Source organism: Aspergillus pseudotamarii (assembly GCF_009193445.1).
Source record: "Aspergillus pseudotamarii strain CBS 117625 unplaced genomic scaffold BDV38scaffold_12, whole genome shotgun sequence".
NCBI classification, from domain to species: domain Eukaryota; kingdom Fungi; phylum Ascomycota; class Eurotiomycetes; order Eurotiales; family Aspergillaceae; genus Aspergillus; species Aspergillus pseudotamarii.
In genome coordinates, this window is record NW_022475026.1 from 492,058 (window position 1) to 509,219 (window position 17,162).

Here is a 17,162-nt window from a genome sequence, read left to right on the forward strand (position 1 = left end):
CCTGAAATAACTCGCTGTCTCACTGGAAATGGACAAAGATCGACATGTCGTATGATCCACTATAGTCCATCCACGAACTACTGATATACCTCGGATACACCCCGGATATGGCGGTGGGCTAGGCTGAGAAACTAGATTGGCCAAAAGGTTACTAAAACCAGGTATTGTGACTGAGACTTCAGAGCGTGATAGCCTTGGCTGTCATCGTAAAAAGTCGCACAGCATGTTTTTGTGTGGGTATCGCACACCACAGTTATGATCGGGCATTCCGCATTCCCCATATTCTCTCCACTCTCGGTTGAATGCCTCCATCACTCCCATACGGCTTTCTGCGTCATTCTCCATTTTCGAGGCCCCAGAACGGTTAATTGTCTCCAGGAGAGCATATAAAGTCATGGAGCATGGCCGCCGAATGATGTTCCCAGTCTCAAGCACCACATCACAAATTTCACTATGGTGGCGTTCTCGACTCTGTCGGGGCTCAGTGCCCTGCCCTTTCTGTTTTCCTTAGTCCAGCATGCGTATGGTGTTTCTCTAGAAGTTTCCACAGAGAAAGGAAACTCGTCGAGCCCCATCTTGTATGGCTTCATGTTCGAAGTATGCGACCCTGGCACACCGGGCAAGGAGCTTCATGGCTAATCAAACCAACCAGGACATTAACCATTCCGGGGACGGGGGTATTTATGGTCAGCTGCTGCGCAATAATGGTTTGCAGGGAAGCGAACCTGACCTGACTGCGTGGGCTGCAGTCGGCGATGCCACTATCGCCGTTGACGCGCAGAACCCCCTGACCGAAGCGATCCCGCATAGTCTGAAACTCGACGTCAAACAGGGTGCATCTGGTGCTGTAGGATTCACCAACGAAGGTTACTGGGGTGTTCCAGTAGATGGAAGCGAATTCTTGAACACCTTTTGGATCAAGGGTGACTTCTCCGGCGAGATTACGGTTCGACTGGTGGGCAACAACACTGGGACCGAGTATGGTTCGACGAAGATCTCGCCGTCTTCGAACTCGGGCAACTTTACCCAGGTCACAGCAAAGATCCCTACCAAGAAGGCTCCTGATGGCGCTGTTCTCTATGAGCTCACGATTGACGGAGCGTCGGTTGGTGGTTCCTCCTTGAACTTCGGGCTCTTGGAGCTTTTCCCTGAGACTTACAAGTCAAGGTTTGTGTCTTGCGTTCTGTGGCGTGATGAATGGTACTGATATCGTTTGTAGGTCTAACGGGCTCAAGCCTCAGGTGGCTCAGCCTTTGGCAGACATGAAGGGATCTTTTTTGCGATTCCCTGGAGGTAACAATCTGTGAGTCTTCGCCTTCCTGGCCCCAGGTGCTCTGGAAGGACACGAATTAACGGATGCAGTGAGGGTGCAAGTGAAGCTCGGAGGTGGAAGTGGAATGAAACGATCGGCCCCGTGGAAAACCGCCCCGGACGCCAAGGCGATTGGTCATACTACAACACAGACGGACTGGGTAAGTGCATCTCAAACATGTTAATGTAACGAAACCTGACCGACCGGTTAGGCCTTGATGAGTATTTTTACTGGTGCGAGGATATGGAACTTACCCCGGTCCTGGGTGTCTGGGCGGGCTTTGCTCTTGAGTCCGGTGGTAACACACCTATCACTGGCGACGCCCTGAAGCCTTACATCGATGATGTGCTGAATGAGCTTGAGGTATGTTCCCTGCCCCATTGCTTCTAGGGATAGGCACTGACAGGATCATAGTACATCCTTGGCGACTCAAGCACGAAATTTGGCTCCCTCCGTGCATCGTACGGGCGCAAAGAACCCTGGAAACTTACCATGGTTGAGATCGGTAACGAGGATATGCTGGGCGGCGGCTGTGAATCCTACGTAGAGCGCTTCACTGCCTTTTACGACGCGATCCACGCTGCCTACCCGGATCTCACCATCATCGCTAGTACCGACCAATCATCTTGCCTGCCCAGCAAGCTGCCAGAAGGCGCTTGGGTGGACTACCATAACTACAACACTTCTGATAATCTCGTGGGGCTGTTCAGCCAATTCGATAACAAGGATCGATCCGTCCCGTACTTCATCGGGGAGTATTCGTGCCAGCAGGACAACGACTGGCCTTTCCTGCAAGGATCCGTTGCTGAGGCCGTGTACATGATCGGCATTGAGAGGAACAGCGATGTCGTTAAGATGGCGGCGTATGCCCCCCTTTTGCAATTGGTGAACTCTACCCAATGGACGGTATGTGAATCGCCCCCACAGAATAAAAGGGTAAAACGGAGAGCTGACTTGAGTATAGCCGAATCTCATTGCTTTCACACAGAACCCCAGCACGGTCATCGAAACTACCAGCTACTACGTGCAGCAGATGTTCTCTGTGAACCGGGGAGACACAATCCATGATGTAACGTCTGATTCTGCCTTCGGACCCGTTTACTGGGTTGCCTCCAGTGCTGGGGACAAGTATTACGTCAAGTTGGCCAACTATGGAGCTGATTCCCAGGAGATCACCGTGTCCATCTCCGGAAAGACGGGCGGAAAATTGACGGTTCTTGCAGACAGTGATCCGAAGGCGTTCAACTCTGATACTCAAACTCTGGTGACGCCAAGTGAGTCGGATGTGAAGGCGACTGATGGCAAATTTACTTTCACGCTGCCGGCTTGGTCGGTGGGTGTTCTGGCTGCTAATTGAGTGCGGGAGCAAAATGGGATAAAGTATATCTGAATGTTAATCCTTTCCTTTTGCATGTCTCGTATTTACCTTGAACCTTGGCGTATGTTATTAGCCTAGTTTACGCTCATACGGCGGACTAAACCGATATTCCGGACAATGGCCTTTTCTTTAATATTTTTTTTTTTACCGAAACCTCAGCGGTTTACATTAAGCCACGCACTTATTTAGTAGCGTTCTATAGAACACAACATATACCATCCAGTCTATTCTCTACTGTATTGATTCTTTCTTTACTTAAGTATAGATAGAACTTATAGCTAAATACGGATCTTAATATAGTACTAGTAATAATAGCAATATTTATAGGGGATCACAGCACCTAAAGATGAAAGCTTTAGGAAGCCATAAAAGTACCTGCAGGATTCATGGAAAGCATAAAAGCGGTAAATATCCTCGAAGATGGACTAGCCGATTATTTCAGCTATTATGATTGGTAGGTAATATAATGAAATATTTTACATAGATTTAATTGGCTGAAATACAGTTGCGTTGATGTTCGGAACCTCGATTGAGTCCGCCGTCTGCTCGGCTATATTTTATGGGGTCGGGCTTACAAGCCACGACGGGTATATCCACCGAGCCCTAGTTCGAGTCAACGTTCGGACTAGCAAGCATCCTAACTTCAATCATTCTAAGCCAGGTTAGTGTATTCGTCAGCAGGAACACGAACGCACAGCTCACCAGTTCAATCAGCCGGGCTAATGGACGAGAAACGTGCGAGATTGACGGAAGAAATACTTAATACCCGTCAAAGCCGCTATGCGTTGGGGATTAAATTATCCGTCGCTAAGGGCCTAAGGCTAATATTTGGACGCGGCATTTCATCCGTACTGCGTGGATCGACCCCAGTTTTTCCCCAGATTATCGCGGACGCCCTATTCATGAAATGTGGATAGTGCGGGGAATGAACTGCACGCCGTTCGTGTCCAACCCAGGTCAACTTTGGCGGTATTTCTTTTGAAGAGACACGATTTATATAATTACCTGAACCCCCCCGTTGCTGCTTATCTCTATGTCTCGGGACAAAATTGATTAGACTCGTGATTCTGCTTCATAGGAATGCTGAGGAGGAGGGAGGGTTCTTGCAGTCTTTGCCGTTAAAAGGAAAATTCGGTTGACATAGTACAAGCGTGGAAGCAATGGATACCCACACATCAGCCGGTGGCTCTCCGGAAATCGCCAGCTACTATGAGTTAAGCTGGTCGATTCTAAGCAGCATTGGACTGTTCACAACACTACTGAGTATCTGGACCATGGTCATCACACGGCCCACCCCCTTGAGCTTTATCCCCACCATCGTCTCCGCAGCTGGTGCCGTGGCCAACGGACTCTGCTACTTTTCCTTCTACACATCATCTCCTACTGGAGACCGAGCAGCCGCCAGTGCCATTGCCGATATCCTCTGGCTGGTGAGTCCATCACTCGGTCAACTTTGGTGACCGGATGCCTTGCTAACTAGATAATAGGTGCAAGAAGCAGGCCTTTCCTTCTACAGCTACCAAATACTACTACACACTCTCCGGGACTCGACCCGGGTACTCTTCCTTTCCCTTTTCTGGTTTTTCATGGTTGCCATTGGCTCCATCCGAATGGCTATACTCGCCAGCAGAGTCCTCGAAATCACTGAAGAAGGCGTGTCCTCCCATTCTGCCGGCCCATTACAACACCGAATCGATTATCTGCATGTCGGCTACTTCACGACTATCGCATTGGTCGAAACATGCAGTTCTTTCTTTCTGATTCGCCTTCTCCACAAGGCATACCGTGCCTCTCCTAAAGTTTCCTCCACGAGACTGGTCTTCCGGTATATGCTCCGCACAACCGAGATGCGCGTCGCTAGCCTCTGCATCATCGGGATCACCCGTGCAGTCACGTATTCGTTGCAGGCAACATCGCAAACAGCCACGACAGTGGCGGGCCAGTTTGATCGGTTTGCGTATACGATGGAATGCTTGTTCCCGCTGGTTATGGTGTAAGTTTACTTGTCTTGTCTGGTACCGTGCAAAAACCTTATATTGCGTAGAACGGATATCCTCGCGTCAAAGAAGTTCCATATTGGGGATCGGAGTACCACCGCTGAGGCGTCACCCATTGCACCATATCGGGACCTCGGGAGTCCTGTGAATAATAATAGCCCAAGGGATTTGGTGTGGCCGCGGTCACCGTGATGGACTTGGTTTAGGAATGTTTCGCTTTAATGGATGAACGGGGCTATTAGTTATGTTGTCGATCCTTTGACAGACTGTTTTAAATGATACCCTGTGTGTATTGAGTCGTAGTCTTGCCCACATCTCTCATGGATTGGCGTTCCGGAGCGATAGTACTATTGAATTTTGCCTACAACAAGTGCCTTGTACTGGTTAATCTCTTGTTGAAATCCAATAGCGGCGCTTGTAAGCTTTACGACCAAGGGCAGCTATGAATATGGATATGTCGCATGAGGTGAGACCTTGAGTTCAGCAGGCTTGCCTGATGATGTATGGATGTCCTCTCTATGATAAGACGCCGCTTTAAATGAAGATGGTTATCTGCCGCCCCTGACCGCCTGTCCTCTGACTCAAAAAACTTCAAGAGGCAAACGGAACAAATGTTGATCCGACAGTTTCCCCCCCGCCTAAGAAAACCATCCCACCAGCCCACCAACGCCGCCTTTCCCTTTCCCTGCGCATCTCTCCACAAGTCTCATTTTCTCGCTCTGACTCGTCGCGATGGACTCGGAAGCACAGGCACGGTTTGATCTCATTCGCGAGAATCTCGCGGAGGTCTTGAACCCTGAGTTGATTGAAAGCATCTTGATCGAAAAGCGAAACCCTAGAATCTATTGGGGTAAGAGTCACTCGAGATGCACAGTTATGCGCTAGCTAACCTGCGTTTCATATTAGGTACGGCTACCACGGGAAGACCTCACGTTGGATACTTCCTCGCTGCGCTCAAAATCGCTCAATTACTCCGTGCACAATGCGACGTTGTTGTCCTGCTCGCCGACGTCCATGCCTTCCTTGACAACTTGAAGGCGCCGCTTGAGCTTGTGGAGAACCGTGCCAAGTACTATAGCAAGGTTATCACGGCAATTCTCGAGTCTGTAGGTGTGCCCACTGATAAGCTCGAGTTTGTTCTTGGCAGCTCCTACCAAAAAAGCCCCGAATATGTCATGGACGTCTATCGCTTGTCAAGTTTGATCTCCGAGTCAGATGCGAAGAAGGCTGGCGCAGAGGTTGTCAAACAGACCGAGAATGCTCCTCTGAGTGGTCTTCTCTACCCGGTGCTTCAGGTGCTAGACGAGGAGCATCTGAAGGTTGATTGCCAGCTCGGAGGTATGGACCAGAGGAAGCTCTTCACCGCTGCCACGGAATGGCTGCCTAAAATCGGATATCGCAAGGTATAACTCCCGTTAATTGCGATGGAAATCTCTTGAAGGCTAACCAATTCCCATCTAGCGCGCACATCTCATCAACCCTATGATCAGCGGGTTGAAGGGCGCCAAGATGAGTTCTAGCGTTGAAGGTAATTCTTATTTTAGCCCACTTCTTTCCGCCAAAGGTCGCGATTGATACTGATCTTTGAAACAGACAGCAAGATTGATCTGCTAGACCCACCCGAGAGCATCTCGAAGAAGATTCGCAAAGCGGAAGCAACCCCTAAGGTCGTCGAAGATAACGGAGTCATCGCACTAGTGGAATATGTTCTCCTGCCCGCTGCCGGTCTCAAGGGCAAGAAGGAATTTCGAGTCGAGCGAAGAGATCAGGAGCCATTGGTCTACACCGATATCAAGCAACTTGAGGAAGATTACATGAACGATGTCGTATGTTTGGTCTTTCCGTGTCATTCTGTGCCTCAGGAAACTAACCTAATCACCCTATAGTTAACGCCACAACTCCTGAAGCCTGCTGTAGCACAGGGTCTTATCGACCTTATGGCACCTATACAAGCGGCCTACCAAGCCTCCCCAGAATGGCAGGAGATCACTTTGAAGGCCTACCCGCCTCCGGTTGTGGAAAAGAAACAGAAGAAGGTCAAGGACAGGGGCACTCGCTTCCCGGGTGCCAAGGTGCAGCAGGCCCAAACGAACGGTGTTGAATCTACGGAGAAGTAGTTTCGAGTAAGGCTCTACCTTTCACTTGTCAAGTCAGATACACTTCATCCAGAATATCAGCGATAGACCACATTTCAATGACTCATGAGAATTTGTCTTTATTAAGAAATATATTCGAGCATAAGCTAAGTGATGCGAGGAAGGCGCATGCCGAAGAAATCTCCGCATATGATAACTGTGTCCGCATTTTCCGGTTAAAAACAAAAACAGAAAATAAAAGCAAGAAAAAGAGCAACCAGTGCCTTGCAAAGAAAGGTGGAGCGTGTTGAACTGGATCTCTATGTGGATTTATCAAAGTCCTGCCGCCCTTCATCGCTGTCATCACTAAGTCTGCATCGTCAAGTCAGAATTTTGTCCCTCACTATTGCTCCCGATGGCAAAACTCGACTCGGACCTATTATCATCACCTGCGTTGTCCGCCCTATATTCACGCCACTCACCGACACCTTATATCGACTTTGCAGCATTCTTATGCGAACTGCCGTTATCATTGGCGTCGCCGAAGTTGTAATTATCGATACTATCAAAGCCGCATTCGCCGATTATCAATTCCTGAGATGCTGATGGAGAGGTTGTGTTCACCGCAAGCGTTTGTTTGAAGATTTTATCATGCCAGTACGCCAAGTGCACTTAGATCCAAAGAGATCGCCATGGCTGAGGAATGGGTCGCACCGAAAACGTCTTTGAGGGCAGCTGGCCACCAAGCAAGCGAGCAATCCTCCCATGCTGGGCGCGGGAGTATTAAGTCTGCTTGCCCGCAGCCTAGCAATCATAGTCCCCTTGGGCTCTACCCCAGTCTAGGGAGTGTTTCAGTTTCCCATGCTTCTGATATAAGACATTAGAGATTAGAAAGTCAGGCTTGAGGGGAGGGAGTCTGACTGGCGTGTACTGACTGATCATTTGTGCTGTTGCATCCTGGCGTTCCACAAAGCAACTCATCCTTCAATAGACCTTAGCTAGTGATGTTATTGGGAAATGTTAGATTCCTCTTCTATCAGGTCGGGAGACGTATCCAAGAAAGTGACTCGTGAGTCCCGGGTAGACGGTGAAAAGCCGCCCATGCCCGAATCGTTGGGCTCCACCACATAATGACTGCTGTATGCCTTTTCCGTATCTTATAGATGGAGGCCTTTTGCAGGAACAAGTCTGCACAATGATCCAGCTAGCTACGCATTAGTTATAGCTCATGAAACAACGTCATATTCCTCTTAGGAATGTGCTTTGAGAATACAAAGCACACGAAAAGGTTTATGCTGTAGATCCACCCAGCATGGAAACTATAAGACTGAAGCACTCGTGATTAGCTTTGCCCTAGTTCACCCAGGAGTATCAGCCGCAATTGACGTCATGTCCGTCTTAAGAGAATGATGAGCTTTCACTCCTTCAAAGCTAGAGTAGAGACTACACTATTCCCATATGTAATAGATAGCGGCGGTGGAAAATCGTGACTCTTAAGTCCGATGTAGGCCAATACACAATTCTAGGTTGGGCCAATGATCTTCACCTTAATCCAGAGGAAACCTGTGGTTGGGGGCTACTCTTCATTGTAAGAGACCTAACAAGGATATAAAGCGGAATTTGGCAACAGGTTCTCCGTTAAGTCCGGAGGTATGGGGGAAAGTTACACCTGCCAGTATTCTTGATTTATAATCCATAGCAAAGGCATTCCTTGTACATTTAACAACTCAGGTCAGGTAGAAGAAGCCTATATAAGTAGTCATTACAGGACAACATACTTTTGAACACGCATCTACCGGTGCTAGAGTAGTGAACACACCCAACATAATGTTTAAGACATTAGTCCTCATCACAGGAGCCAATCAAGGCCTTGGCTATTCCACGGCAGAGCAACTAGTCAAGACAGGCAAATACCACATCCTGGTTGGAGCGCGAACCAAATCAAAAGCAGAATCAGCGATCCAACAACTGGCATCCGATTCCACGATAGACAGTTCGGCATTGACCCCTTTAGTCATCGATGCTAATGATGATGCTTCCATTATGGCAGCGGCAAAGTCGGTCTCGGATCAGTTCGGCAGCCTTGACATCTTAATCAACAATGCAGCCATCTGTAACGCCACAGATCCCAGCCTCAGCCTGCGCGACAGCTTCCGCGCCGTCTTCGAGACTAATGTCTTTGGCGTCGCTGTTATCATTGATACCTTTCTGCCCCTCCTGAGGGCTTCCAAGTACCATGACCGCCGTATTGTCAATGTGACCACTGGCATGGCTCAGATGGGTGTCGCTTACTCTCCGACATCTGAGTACGGTGCACGTCATGCGCGTCTTCCTGAGTATCGCAGTAGTAAGGCGGCTCTGAACATGCTGACGGCAGTCGAGGGTGTGACACTCGAGAAAGAGAATATTCTGGTCGTCTCCACGTCCCCGGGTTATTGTCGGACGAATTTCACGGGCGGTTATGGTGTCAAGGATGCAAGTCAGGGCGCTATGAATATCATTCGTGCCGCTACCGAGGGGGATCCGAAGACGTTGCTGGGTACAATTGTCGCCGAGGAATGTCGCGTAGAGGATATTGGCTGGTAGGGCCATCTTCTGACATGCTCTCCTGTCGATAGAACCTCCATTCTTACTACCTTATTCACTCCTGCCTGGTCGTTGGAATGATAAACACTGAGGTCCACTGATCGGTCTTATATCTATGTCTGTAGTCAATCTATCAATCCTGTGACACTAAGTCCATTTATATGAAATTTACACAAATCGACTGGACGATTGGATTGGCGTTGCCAGTCAAAATTGATCAACAGGATGTGTGGACTTACTGTAGGCAAAGATGATGTTCGTTACCGCCAGGAATGTTTTGTAAAAGCTATCCTATCTGGCGACATCATTTTGTATCGGGCCTTTAGCTTCCACACCGACAGAAACCATCAAGACCACCGTCACAACGAAAATGCTAATAAATGCTGTTGACATGTCAGCAGACGTAGGTGCTTCAAAGGAGTTGAAGGTAATACGTACATGCTATTGCAAACCAGAAGACCTTCTCCATTGTTCTCGGCAAGGTCATCAAAAGTTTATGATCAATCCAACAACACCAAATACAATGCTGCAGGTCGCATGCCCTGTGAGCACGTTCAACAGGATGTTGAATGCAAGAATGTGGCTTGACATGAAAAAGACCAACAAAAGCAGTTGACCTATTCCCACAATTTCTCGACCAACCGGTCCCCAGATAACCCCTCAAGCATCAGCCATGCTGTGCACTTGAGGATAGCGTAGCTTGAATTGTCCGACTAAAGGCCCGGTGTACCAGGACAGTACAGACAAGAGTACTAAGATAACAGCGGCACTGATGATTTTAGGTTAGATGTTGTGGCTTGTATTAGGGTTAAATACATATGGTACCATTCCTAGTGTTGCAACGGCTGATAGAAATGACAGAATCCCAAGGGAGATATTCTCAGCATTCATCACTGGTCGAAACTGATTAATAATGTTGTCGAGAGGGAGGTATGACAAGCTTAGTCACATATTCCGCATTGTCTAGTTTCACGATTGCCTCGAGGCAGACTTCGTACATGGCGCAAACCTCTGCTTGATGGCGGAAGGGGAAACTCACAGCCAGCTCATTTTTCGGTATTGGACCCCTCCCATCTCCTCGTCGCCAAAAAGGATCTGTATCTGCCTCTGGCTTGTGTGATTTCTTCAGGTCGTCTGGAAGATTCTGACTCTCACCCCCTGCTTCTGCATCCACATCAAGTCATTCCGGCTCTTCGTGAGTTCGTGCCTTGGTGGTACAATGTGGATACCCCCGTATACCTCTACGAGAGTGTTTTGTAGTTCTGACAATATGGAAAGAAGGTGAAAGGTGCCAAATCGGGAAGCATGGAAGAATTGTGACCCGGACTGACTGAGGAACTTCTACCCCATACCCACCGGGCAGAAGGTACCCCTAAGTACCATAGGCCTTGCGGTTTATGACATATGGGAGGCAACCTCGCATTTCCCCAGAAACAAGCCATGGTTGATACTCTGGCTCTTATCTTCGTGAAGTGGACCACATAAGATCCACTTCCATGACCAAAGAGCATGATCGGCCATTACAAATTCGCCTTGGGGAAGATAGGGAAGCTTCCTACAACTGACCAAGCCCCTACGACAACCACGATTTTGGTATAGACCTGGGCTTCTTGTGAAGTTTACCGGCTTGATTGGACAAGGTTGCATTGGTGGGGACGGAGACACGGACTCCCCGGAGACCCCGTGAATTGCGGTCAGGTGTCCATGGTTTACTTGGCTATCTCATGATAAAGCAGATTTCCTATCAATTCCCATATTCGGATTGATAAACGATGGCGAATGTTGTTACTGTTGAGCCGCTGATAACCGTTGTTCACTACTAACAGACACAGACCGTGTGAGCTCCACACTGGATACACGTTTAACAGCCAGTCTACTCATCGTTTCTTCGGGGCCACAATATAAAAATCAACATACTTGGATAATCAGCTGAACTATGTGTCCACATCTGTATTCAGAGGTCATTTCGCCACTGCAGCTTATGGCAGGCCTCGGACTGTTGGCTGACAGAAAATTGTGTGTTTCGTGCCAAGCTATAAAGAAGTATTGAAGAGCATGGTGAAGGCCATTGATCTGCGGTTCTGGAGCCCCGTCGTGATACTTTACATCTTTTCTGGCTTATTGGTAGCTTTATAGCCCATGAGTCTCTGGGCATGCGGAGTACACTTGCTTCGCTCACGCCACTCGGAGATCTGATCCATCACACGCAAGACGCCTCCGCGGCTTCAGATCCTACTTCCGGATACAGAGAGCATACAGAAACCAAAACAACTCCGGAGCTTGAAACTATTGGTATATAGGCTACTGGAGCGGAGAACAGGACGTTGACTGCTCCGCTGTGGCGTTACATAGTCAGAAGTTCTTCCCTCCTATTCAACAATGTGATCATGCGCTTCATATCGCACTTGTCATTATCCATCTCTCTCATAACCTTCAATTCCTCATTAATCACCTTCGCCTCTTCTTCCCGTCTCTCCTCCTCCGCAAGGCCCTCCTTCTCATAAATCCACCATCCGGACAGTGGTCGGATTGAATCAAGAGGACCCGAACCATCAAGGCCAGAGGACACTGCTTGGATTCCAGGCAAACCAGCCAACATCACCATACTGTGCTCAGTGCTATCGTAATCGCGTACATTGACAGGGACTGACCCAACCCCCGCTGGGATTTGCCAAGAGTCCATCCGGTGATAGTAAATGCCGTCGAGCTCACATCCCGCGCATTCGCCATCCCACTCACCCAGCGAGACCTCCTTCCGGGGACCATGCCCGAACAACGAACGACCCTCATCGTCCCAGAAGCAGAACGCCGTCAGCCAGCCCGAGAGATAATGGGTTCCGCTTCCGCCAGATTTATGGGCGCATTTGTTCCAGAAGTCGATGATATCGGGCGAAGTCGGGTTGTCAAAGGAAGCCACAAATCGCCGGAGAACCGGGCGCAGCAGGGAGACAAAGCACGTAGGTTCTTCTCCAAGTCGGCAAATGGGATCCAGTTTACACAACATTTGTTCCCAATCATCGCGCTCACCGAGCAATGTCACGGTTGGGATGCCGCAGTCTAGTGCTATCTCGTAGTCGAAGTATTTCTGCAAGGCCCCCATCATCAATACAGATGCCACGACGCGGTCCGTCTGTGTGGTAGTACTAAAGTTGGGCATAATCCAGGTGCGTAGGTCGGGGTCGTTAACGTTTTCCTGGACCAGTTGGGTCATAGATAGCGCGAGGGCTCCGAAATCGACGGTTTTGATGTCCCCATCGGCGACTAATTCGAGCTTCTTTTTCCCCTCGTGGGAAACGAAAAAGGATCGTAGCTCTTCGGCATGTGCGGGGATGTAATATCTCAACTGTGAGAGGATCGAAAACCAAACATCGTCAGGTCGTAGAGTTAAATGGTGGTGATGGCTGTATGCGCTATAGACAGCCCATACGAAGCCGTGCTCGGATCCAGAGATATGGGTATCGTCGAAGACATTTTGTGTGAAGGAGCTTTGTATGAGCCTTTTGCTACGATTGAAGTCTCTGGGCCGCGACTGTTGGAACAGTTGTTCCGAGTTAGATACCCTAGGGCTCTTCCAGCCTTGGGCTTCATGGCCCGCAGTGGTCAGAGTGACAGGCATTCTTTGGAGGGCGATTGAATCATTCGGAATTGTGAGATTAATGGAATGGGAGGGTGGATAAACTGATATAGCAGCATCTCGATGCCGATCAAGTGAGGCGCAGTGTCTTCATCCCGCGCTTGGCTCGTATTTCTGATCCTATGAGAGTCGAGTACGTAGTACCATCATTGAGCCATTTATGGTTTCCCCTTATTCCGAGCAATGATTACATGCTATTTTTAAAGTATCACAAAAGCAAACCGTTATTAGTGCCCAAATCTGAAGACAATTCTTTCCCCAACCCGCGGTTGAAAGCCTGTGGGTTATTCATGCATTGCTAATCTGGTTTGAGGCGGATACCATCTCCCATCGAGCGGATGCTTGGTCCTTACGTTCGCACCAAGGAAAAATAAGTACATAACGGATATCTATTGTGGTGCAAGATCACTGCATGTATAGACTGAAGAGAACCAGTTACACCATACGTTAACAATAAATCAAGGTATTATTGCAAAAACTACGGTGGAGTAAATCGAGCTTGCGGACAATTATATGGATTTTTGATCAATTTTACCGAAATCATTCAGCCATGGCTGCCATCTACTTTAAAATTTAGATTTAGAAAAGCCCTGAAATATACTATTGTATAGTATATTTATTACTGAAAATTTAAGACAATAGTTTAATCTGAGATACTGTTGCTACTTTGTATTAAATTAATAGTAGTGATAATAGATTATAGTAGTAAATCTAGACTAGGCCCTATATTTAGGGGAGTGATATCTAAACTTGAGATAGTATCTAAGCTTAGGGACAGTGGTATCTAAACGTAGGGGCCCTAGTATCTAGAAATAAGAAATTTTTAAAAGCAGTAAAATAATATAGAATTAAAATATAAAAGGAGAATATATTTTCAGGTCTGGACTAGTCAATGTCAATAACCCAAATAAAAAGTCTACTATTATTGATAGATTATACAGTAGAATCTAATAAATAGATCTAATTGGCTAATATATAGTACATTAATATTAGTAAAGTTGATAATATTTTACATTGTCCAGAAGCTCGATTTAGTCCGCCGTACAATCAAAGACATCAGCAGTCCAAGCCGCACCTGAGTGGACCGACAATTCGCCCGAGCCTTAGGTACCCGAGCGCATAAGTTTACCGTGACATTTATCCCCTTCCAACCCATTCCCTTGTTTCAAGTACCACACAAGGGCACGGCGTGATGGCAGGTTTGGGCAGATGTTTGCTCCTTCTTACGCGCCCACATTTTCCTACATCACGTTGTACTTTCTTATACCCTAGTCTTTCCGTTGGTTACAAAACCTGCTTCTTGAAGTCTTCTCTGACCTTCCCAAGGCACAGCATGGCTAATAGCTCTCTTTCTACTCCGCGCAACTTTCCCACCCAAGGGTTTGATATCATTGATAGATCTGAGACTGTAGAGGAGCAGTCTCTTCCTAACTATGACCCAAAGTTGTTTTATCCAGTGAGACTTGGAGAGGTGCTCAATAATCGGTATCAGATCGTAGGCAAGCTAGGCTATGGAACAAGCTCTACTGTATGGTTGGGGCGTGACTTCCGGTACGCCGTGCTCTATCCTGAACGAAGGATGCATTCTAATTATCTCAAGGGAACAACGCTACAAAGTTTTAAAGATCTTCACGACAACTTCACCGGTCATCGAAGAGATTAAAGTCTATGACCATTTAAACGCTCTTCACTCAGATCATGCTGGCCAGTCCTGCATCCGAAAGCTTTTTGATCACTTTGAAGTCAATGGTCCTGATGGTACTCATATGTGCTTGGTACATCAACCGCTGGGGATGAACCTCCATCAGCTTCGCAAACTATTCCCTGATCGTGCTCTGAATAACGTGTTACTAAAAACTACACTCCGGAATATCCTCGCTGCATTGGACTTCCTTCATTCGGAGGCCCAGGTTATTCATACAGGTGAAGACTACCCTTTACTACAGCCACTTAGTCTAGCACCATAAAGCTGACTCCTACCTAGACCTGCAACCCAATAATATAATGCTTGGGATCAAGGACGACAAGATCCTATCCCAGTTCGAAGAAGCCGAGTTTGAATCGCCCATCCCTCGTAAGGTCGAAGCACAGCGTACCATCTATCTTTCACGACATCTCGCTATGTCTTACGGAACCCCCGTACTATGTGACTTCGGCGAGGCTAGAATAGGCACAGAAAACCACGCCGAGGACATCATGCCAGATGTGTACAGGGCTCCTGAAGTGATTCTGCAAATACCTTGGAATTACAAGGTCGACATTTGGAACGTGGGCGTGTTGGTAGGTTCACTCGTAAATGCTGCAAGGAGGCAGGTAATCAACTCACATTCCTAGACTTGGGACCTATTCGAAGGTCAGCAGCTTTTTCAAGCCCGAGATGCCCAGGGTCGCCTGGACGATGCACAGCATCTTGCGGAAATGCAAGCTATCCTGGGACCTACTCCTTTGGACTTTGTTCAACGTGGTGAGAAGCACACCTTATTCTGGGATGAAAATGGTACGCCTCCCTCTATTGCTAAGACCGAACCATGCGTTGGTATACCATTTGACTGACAACGAGGCCAGGTGACTGGAAGTCAGATATTTCTGTTCCAACATACAACCTTGAAACCCTAGAAGAGAAGCTTGAAGGAGATGACCAGGGCAGGTTTTTGCAATTCATGCGAAGGATGTTGTGCTGGAGTCCAGATGACCGGGCCACGGCGAAGGAGTTGTTATTTGACCCATGGCTGATGGAGGGGCTGTTTAAGTAATGTGCATGTAATACGCCATTGTGGGTACCAGAAGACTATGCCCAGTGCCATGTCCGGACTGTCAATTGTTGAATCTAGGTAACTTCGACAACAATGAATTCTTCGCCAAAGGGTATCAGGACCGACACATTCTGGATCTACCGTAGCACAGCTGTGACATGTAATATGAAGCAAATAATAAGTTGCTGAAAGCTTCTTTCTAAATACTAATGTAACAAATGTAAAACATTGCCAAGTTTCCTACCACCAACGCGCTATACGCAGTATATTAGCTAAATAAATCCATTTACAAGGTTCCACTGTATTATCTACTAATTATAACAGCTCTAATAATCGGATTCTCGACGAGTACCGCCTTCATAACATAATAAACCCAGCAGTTCACAGGACCTTACCGTTTTTAAAAAGAATTGATCTTTAGTTGCCAGAGTGTAGGCCCTAAACTTAGGTTGGGGTTACTACTACTGACTTTCGGCACTGGGATTACTTACCGCTATATATTCTTATTACTTTCAGCAAATGGACTTCAAATCCCATCGCTCATGTCTCTTTTGCCTATTTGAAGAAGCTGTTCATATTTTATCAAGCTGTCTTGTCTGTTTCACATATATAATATTTCTATTAAGCTAATATAGGAGGCTCAGGAAATGATAGGTATCGAAATTCTTTTACTAGCATGATCTGGTAAACTATGAGGAATTCTCCAAGGCTAAGCAGGTTCTTCCCAGAGCAAAGAAGGAATTCATACGAAAGCATGCGCACAACTAAGAAGAAGAGCTGGAGTTAAAGCGTGTTTGGCAATTCGGACGATTGCTTCTAGAGAAACGGCAATGGATGATGCTTGGCAGTTGGTTAAATATAGTATCCAGTGTTAAGTACAGAAGTCTCTTGACTTAGAGGGGCTTAATACATTCCATGTCTTCTATACATGAGCCTGGAAATGAATACATCGTGAATGTGCGAACAATATCCTTATCGAGTGTATCTTTGGAGACTCGAATTTTCATCGAACATAAACATAACGCACTTTAAGTGAATGTAGATACTGGAAGCTAATGTACATACTCCATAGCAACAAGACGATGGTCTTGCCCCTTGCACGATCCCAAGAAGTGAAGAACTTTTAGCACCGACCAAGTTGATCGCAGGAAGTATTCTGGAGATGAACTTTAGCCGAAGTAATCAGACGGTATGAGAGCCTTCATTCCAATATCATCAAGCATTGCTATACTTTAGCAAGGAACAACCATAAATCCTGTCGATAGCGAACGGGCTAATCTAAGAACAGACAAAGTACATGTTCGAGATTCTAATCTAGTCGTTATATTAATAGTGATATCCCGTCCTAAAGGACAGAAGTCATGAAAAGTCCATACGTCATGATACATGGTTGGTGCCAAATGAACCTGCAAAAATATGCTCGTTAT

The 17,162-nt window shown here is 47.3% G+C and overlaps 5 protein-coding genes across 5 annotated transcripts; 4 read left to right on the forward strand and 1 right to left on the reverse strand.

Annotated features, from left to right (window-relative positions):
* Positions 1-453: 453 nt before the first annotated feature.
* BDV38DRAFT_290549 (Arabinosidase A) lies at positions 454-2,793 on the forward strand (the record flags this gene model as incomplete). Its single annotated transcript, XM_032061510.1, has 7 exons — positions 454-597; positions 653-1,167; positions 1,220-1,303; positions 1,363-1,472; positions 1,524-1,675; positions 1,727-2,218; positions 2,277-2,793. 7 exons carry the CDS (start codon positions 454-456, stop codon positions 2,667-2,669), a joined length of 1,890 nt encoding a protein of 629 aa, XP_031916392.1. The 3' UTR covers positions 2,670-2,793.
* A 1,057-nt stretch (positions 2,794-3,850) lies between these two features.
* On the forward strand, positions 3,851-6,804 carry BDV38DRAFT_269301 (tyrosine--tRNA ligase TYS1; the record flags this gene model as incomplete). Its single annotated transcript, XM_032056945.1, has 7 exons — positions 3,851-4,120; positions 4,178-4,681; positions 5,462-5,537; positions 5,594-6,090; positions 6,149-6,215; positions 6,281-6,513; positions 6,574-6,804. The coding sequence occupies 7 exons, from the start codon at positions 3,851-3,853 to the stop codon at positions 6,802-6,804; spliced, it is 1,878 nt and encodes a 625-aa protein (XP_031916393.1).
* Positions 6,805-8,589: 1,785 nt separating this feature from the next.
* BDV38DRAFT_280326 (uncharacterized protein) lies at positions 8,590-9,348 on the forward strand (the record flags this gene model as incomplete). Its single annotated transcript, XM_032059284.1, has 1 exon — positions 8,590-9,348. The coding sequence occupies one exon, from the start codon at positions 8,590-8,592 to the stop codon at positions 9,346-9,348; it is 759 nt and encodes a 252-aa protein (XP_031916394.1).
* Positions 9,349-11,692: 2,344 nt separating this feature from the next.
* On the reverse strand, positions 11,693-12,964 carry BDV38DRAFT_280328 (DUF4419 domain-containing protein; the record flags this gene model as incomplete). Its single annotated transcript, XM_032059285.1, has 1 exon — positions 11,693-12,964. One exon carries the CDS (start codon positions 12,962-12,964, stop codon positions 11,693-11,695), a length of 1,272 nt encoding a protein of 423 aa, XP_031916395.1.
* Positions 12,965-14,315: 1,351 nt separating this feature from the next.
* On the forward strand, positions 14,316-15,735 carry BDV38DRAFT_269304 (kinase-like protein; the record flags this gene model as incomplete). Its single annotated transcript, XM_032056946.1, has 5 exons — positions 14,316-14,533; positions 14,583-14,905; positions 14,967-15,262; positions 15,317-15,479; positions 15,548-15,735. The coding sequence occupies 5 exons, from the start codon at positions 14,316-14,318 to the stop codon at positions 15,733-15,735; spliced, it is 1,188 nt and encodes a 395-aa protein (XP_031916396.1).
* Positions 15,736-17,162: the final 1,427 nt, after the last annotated feature.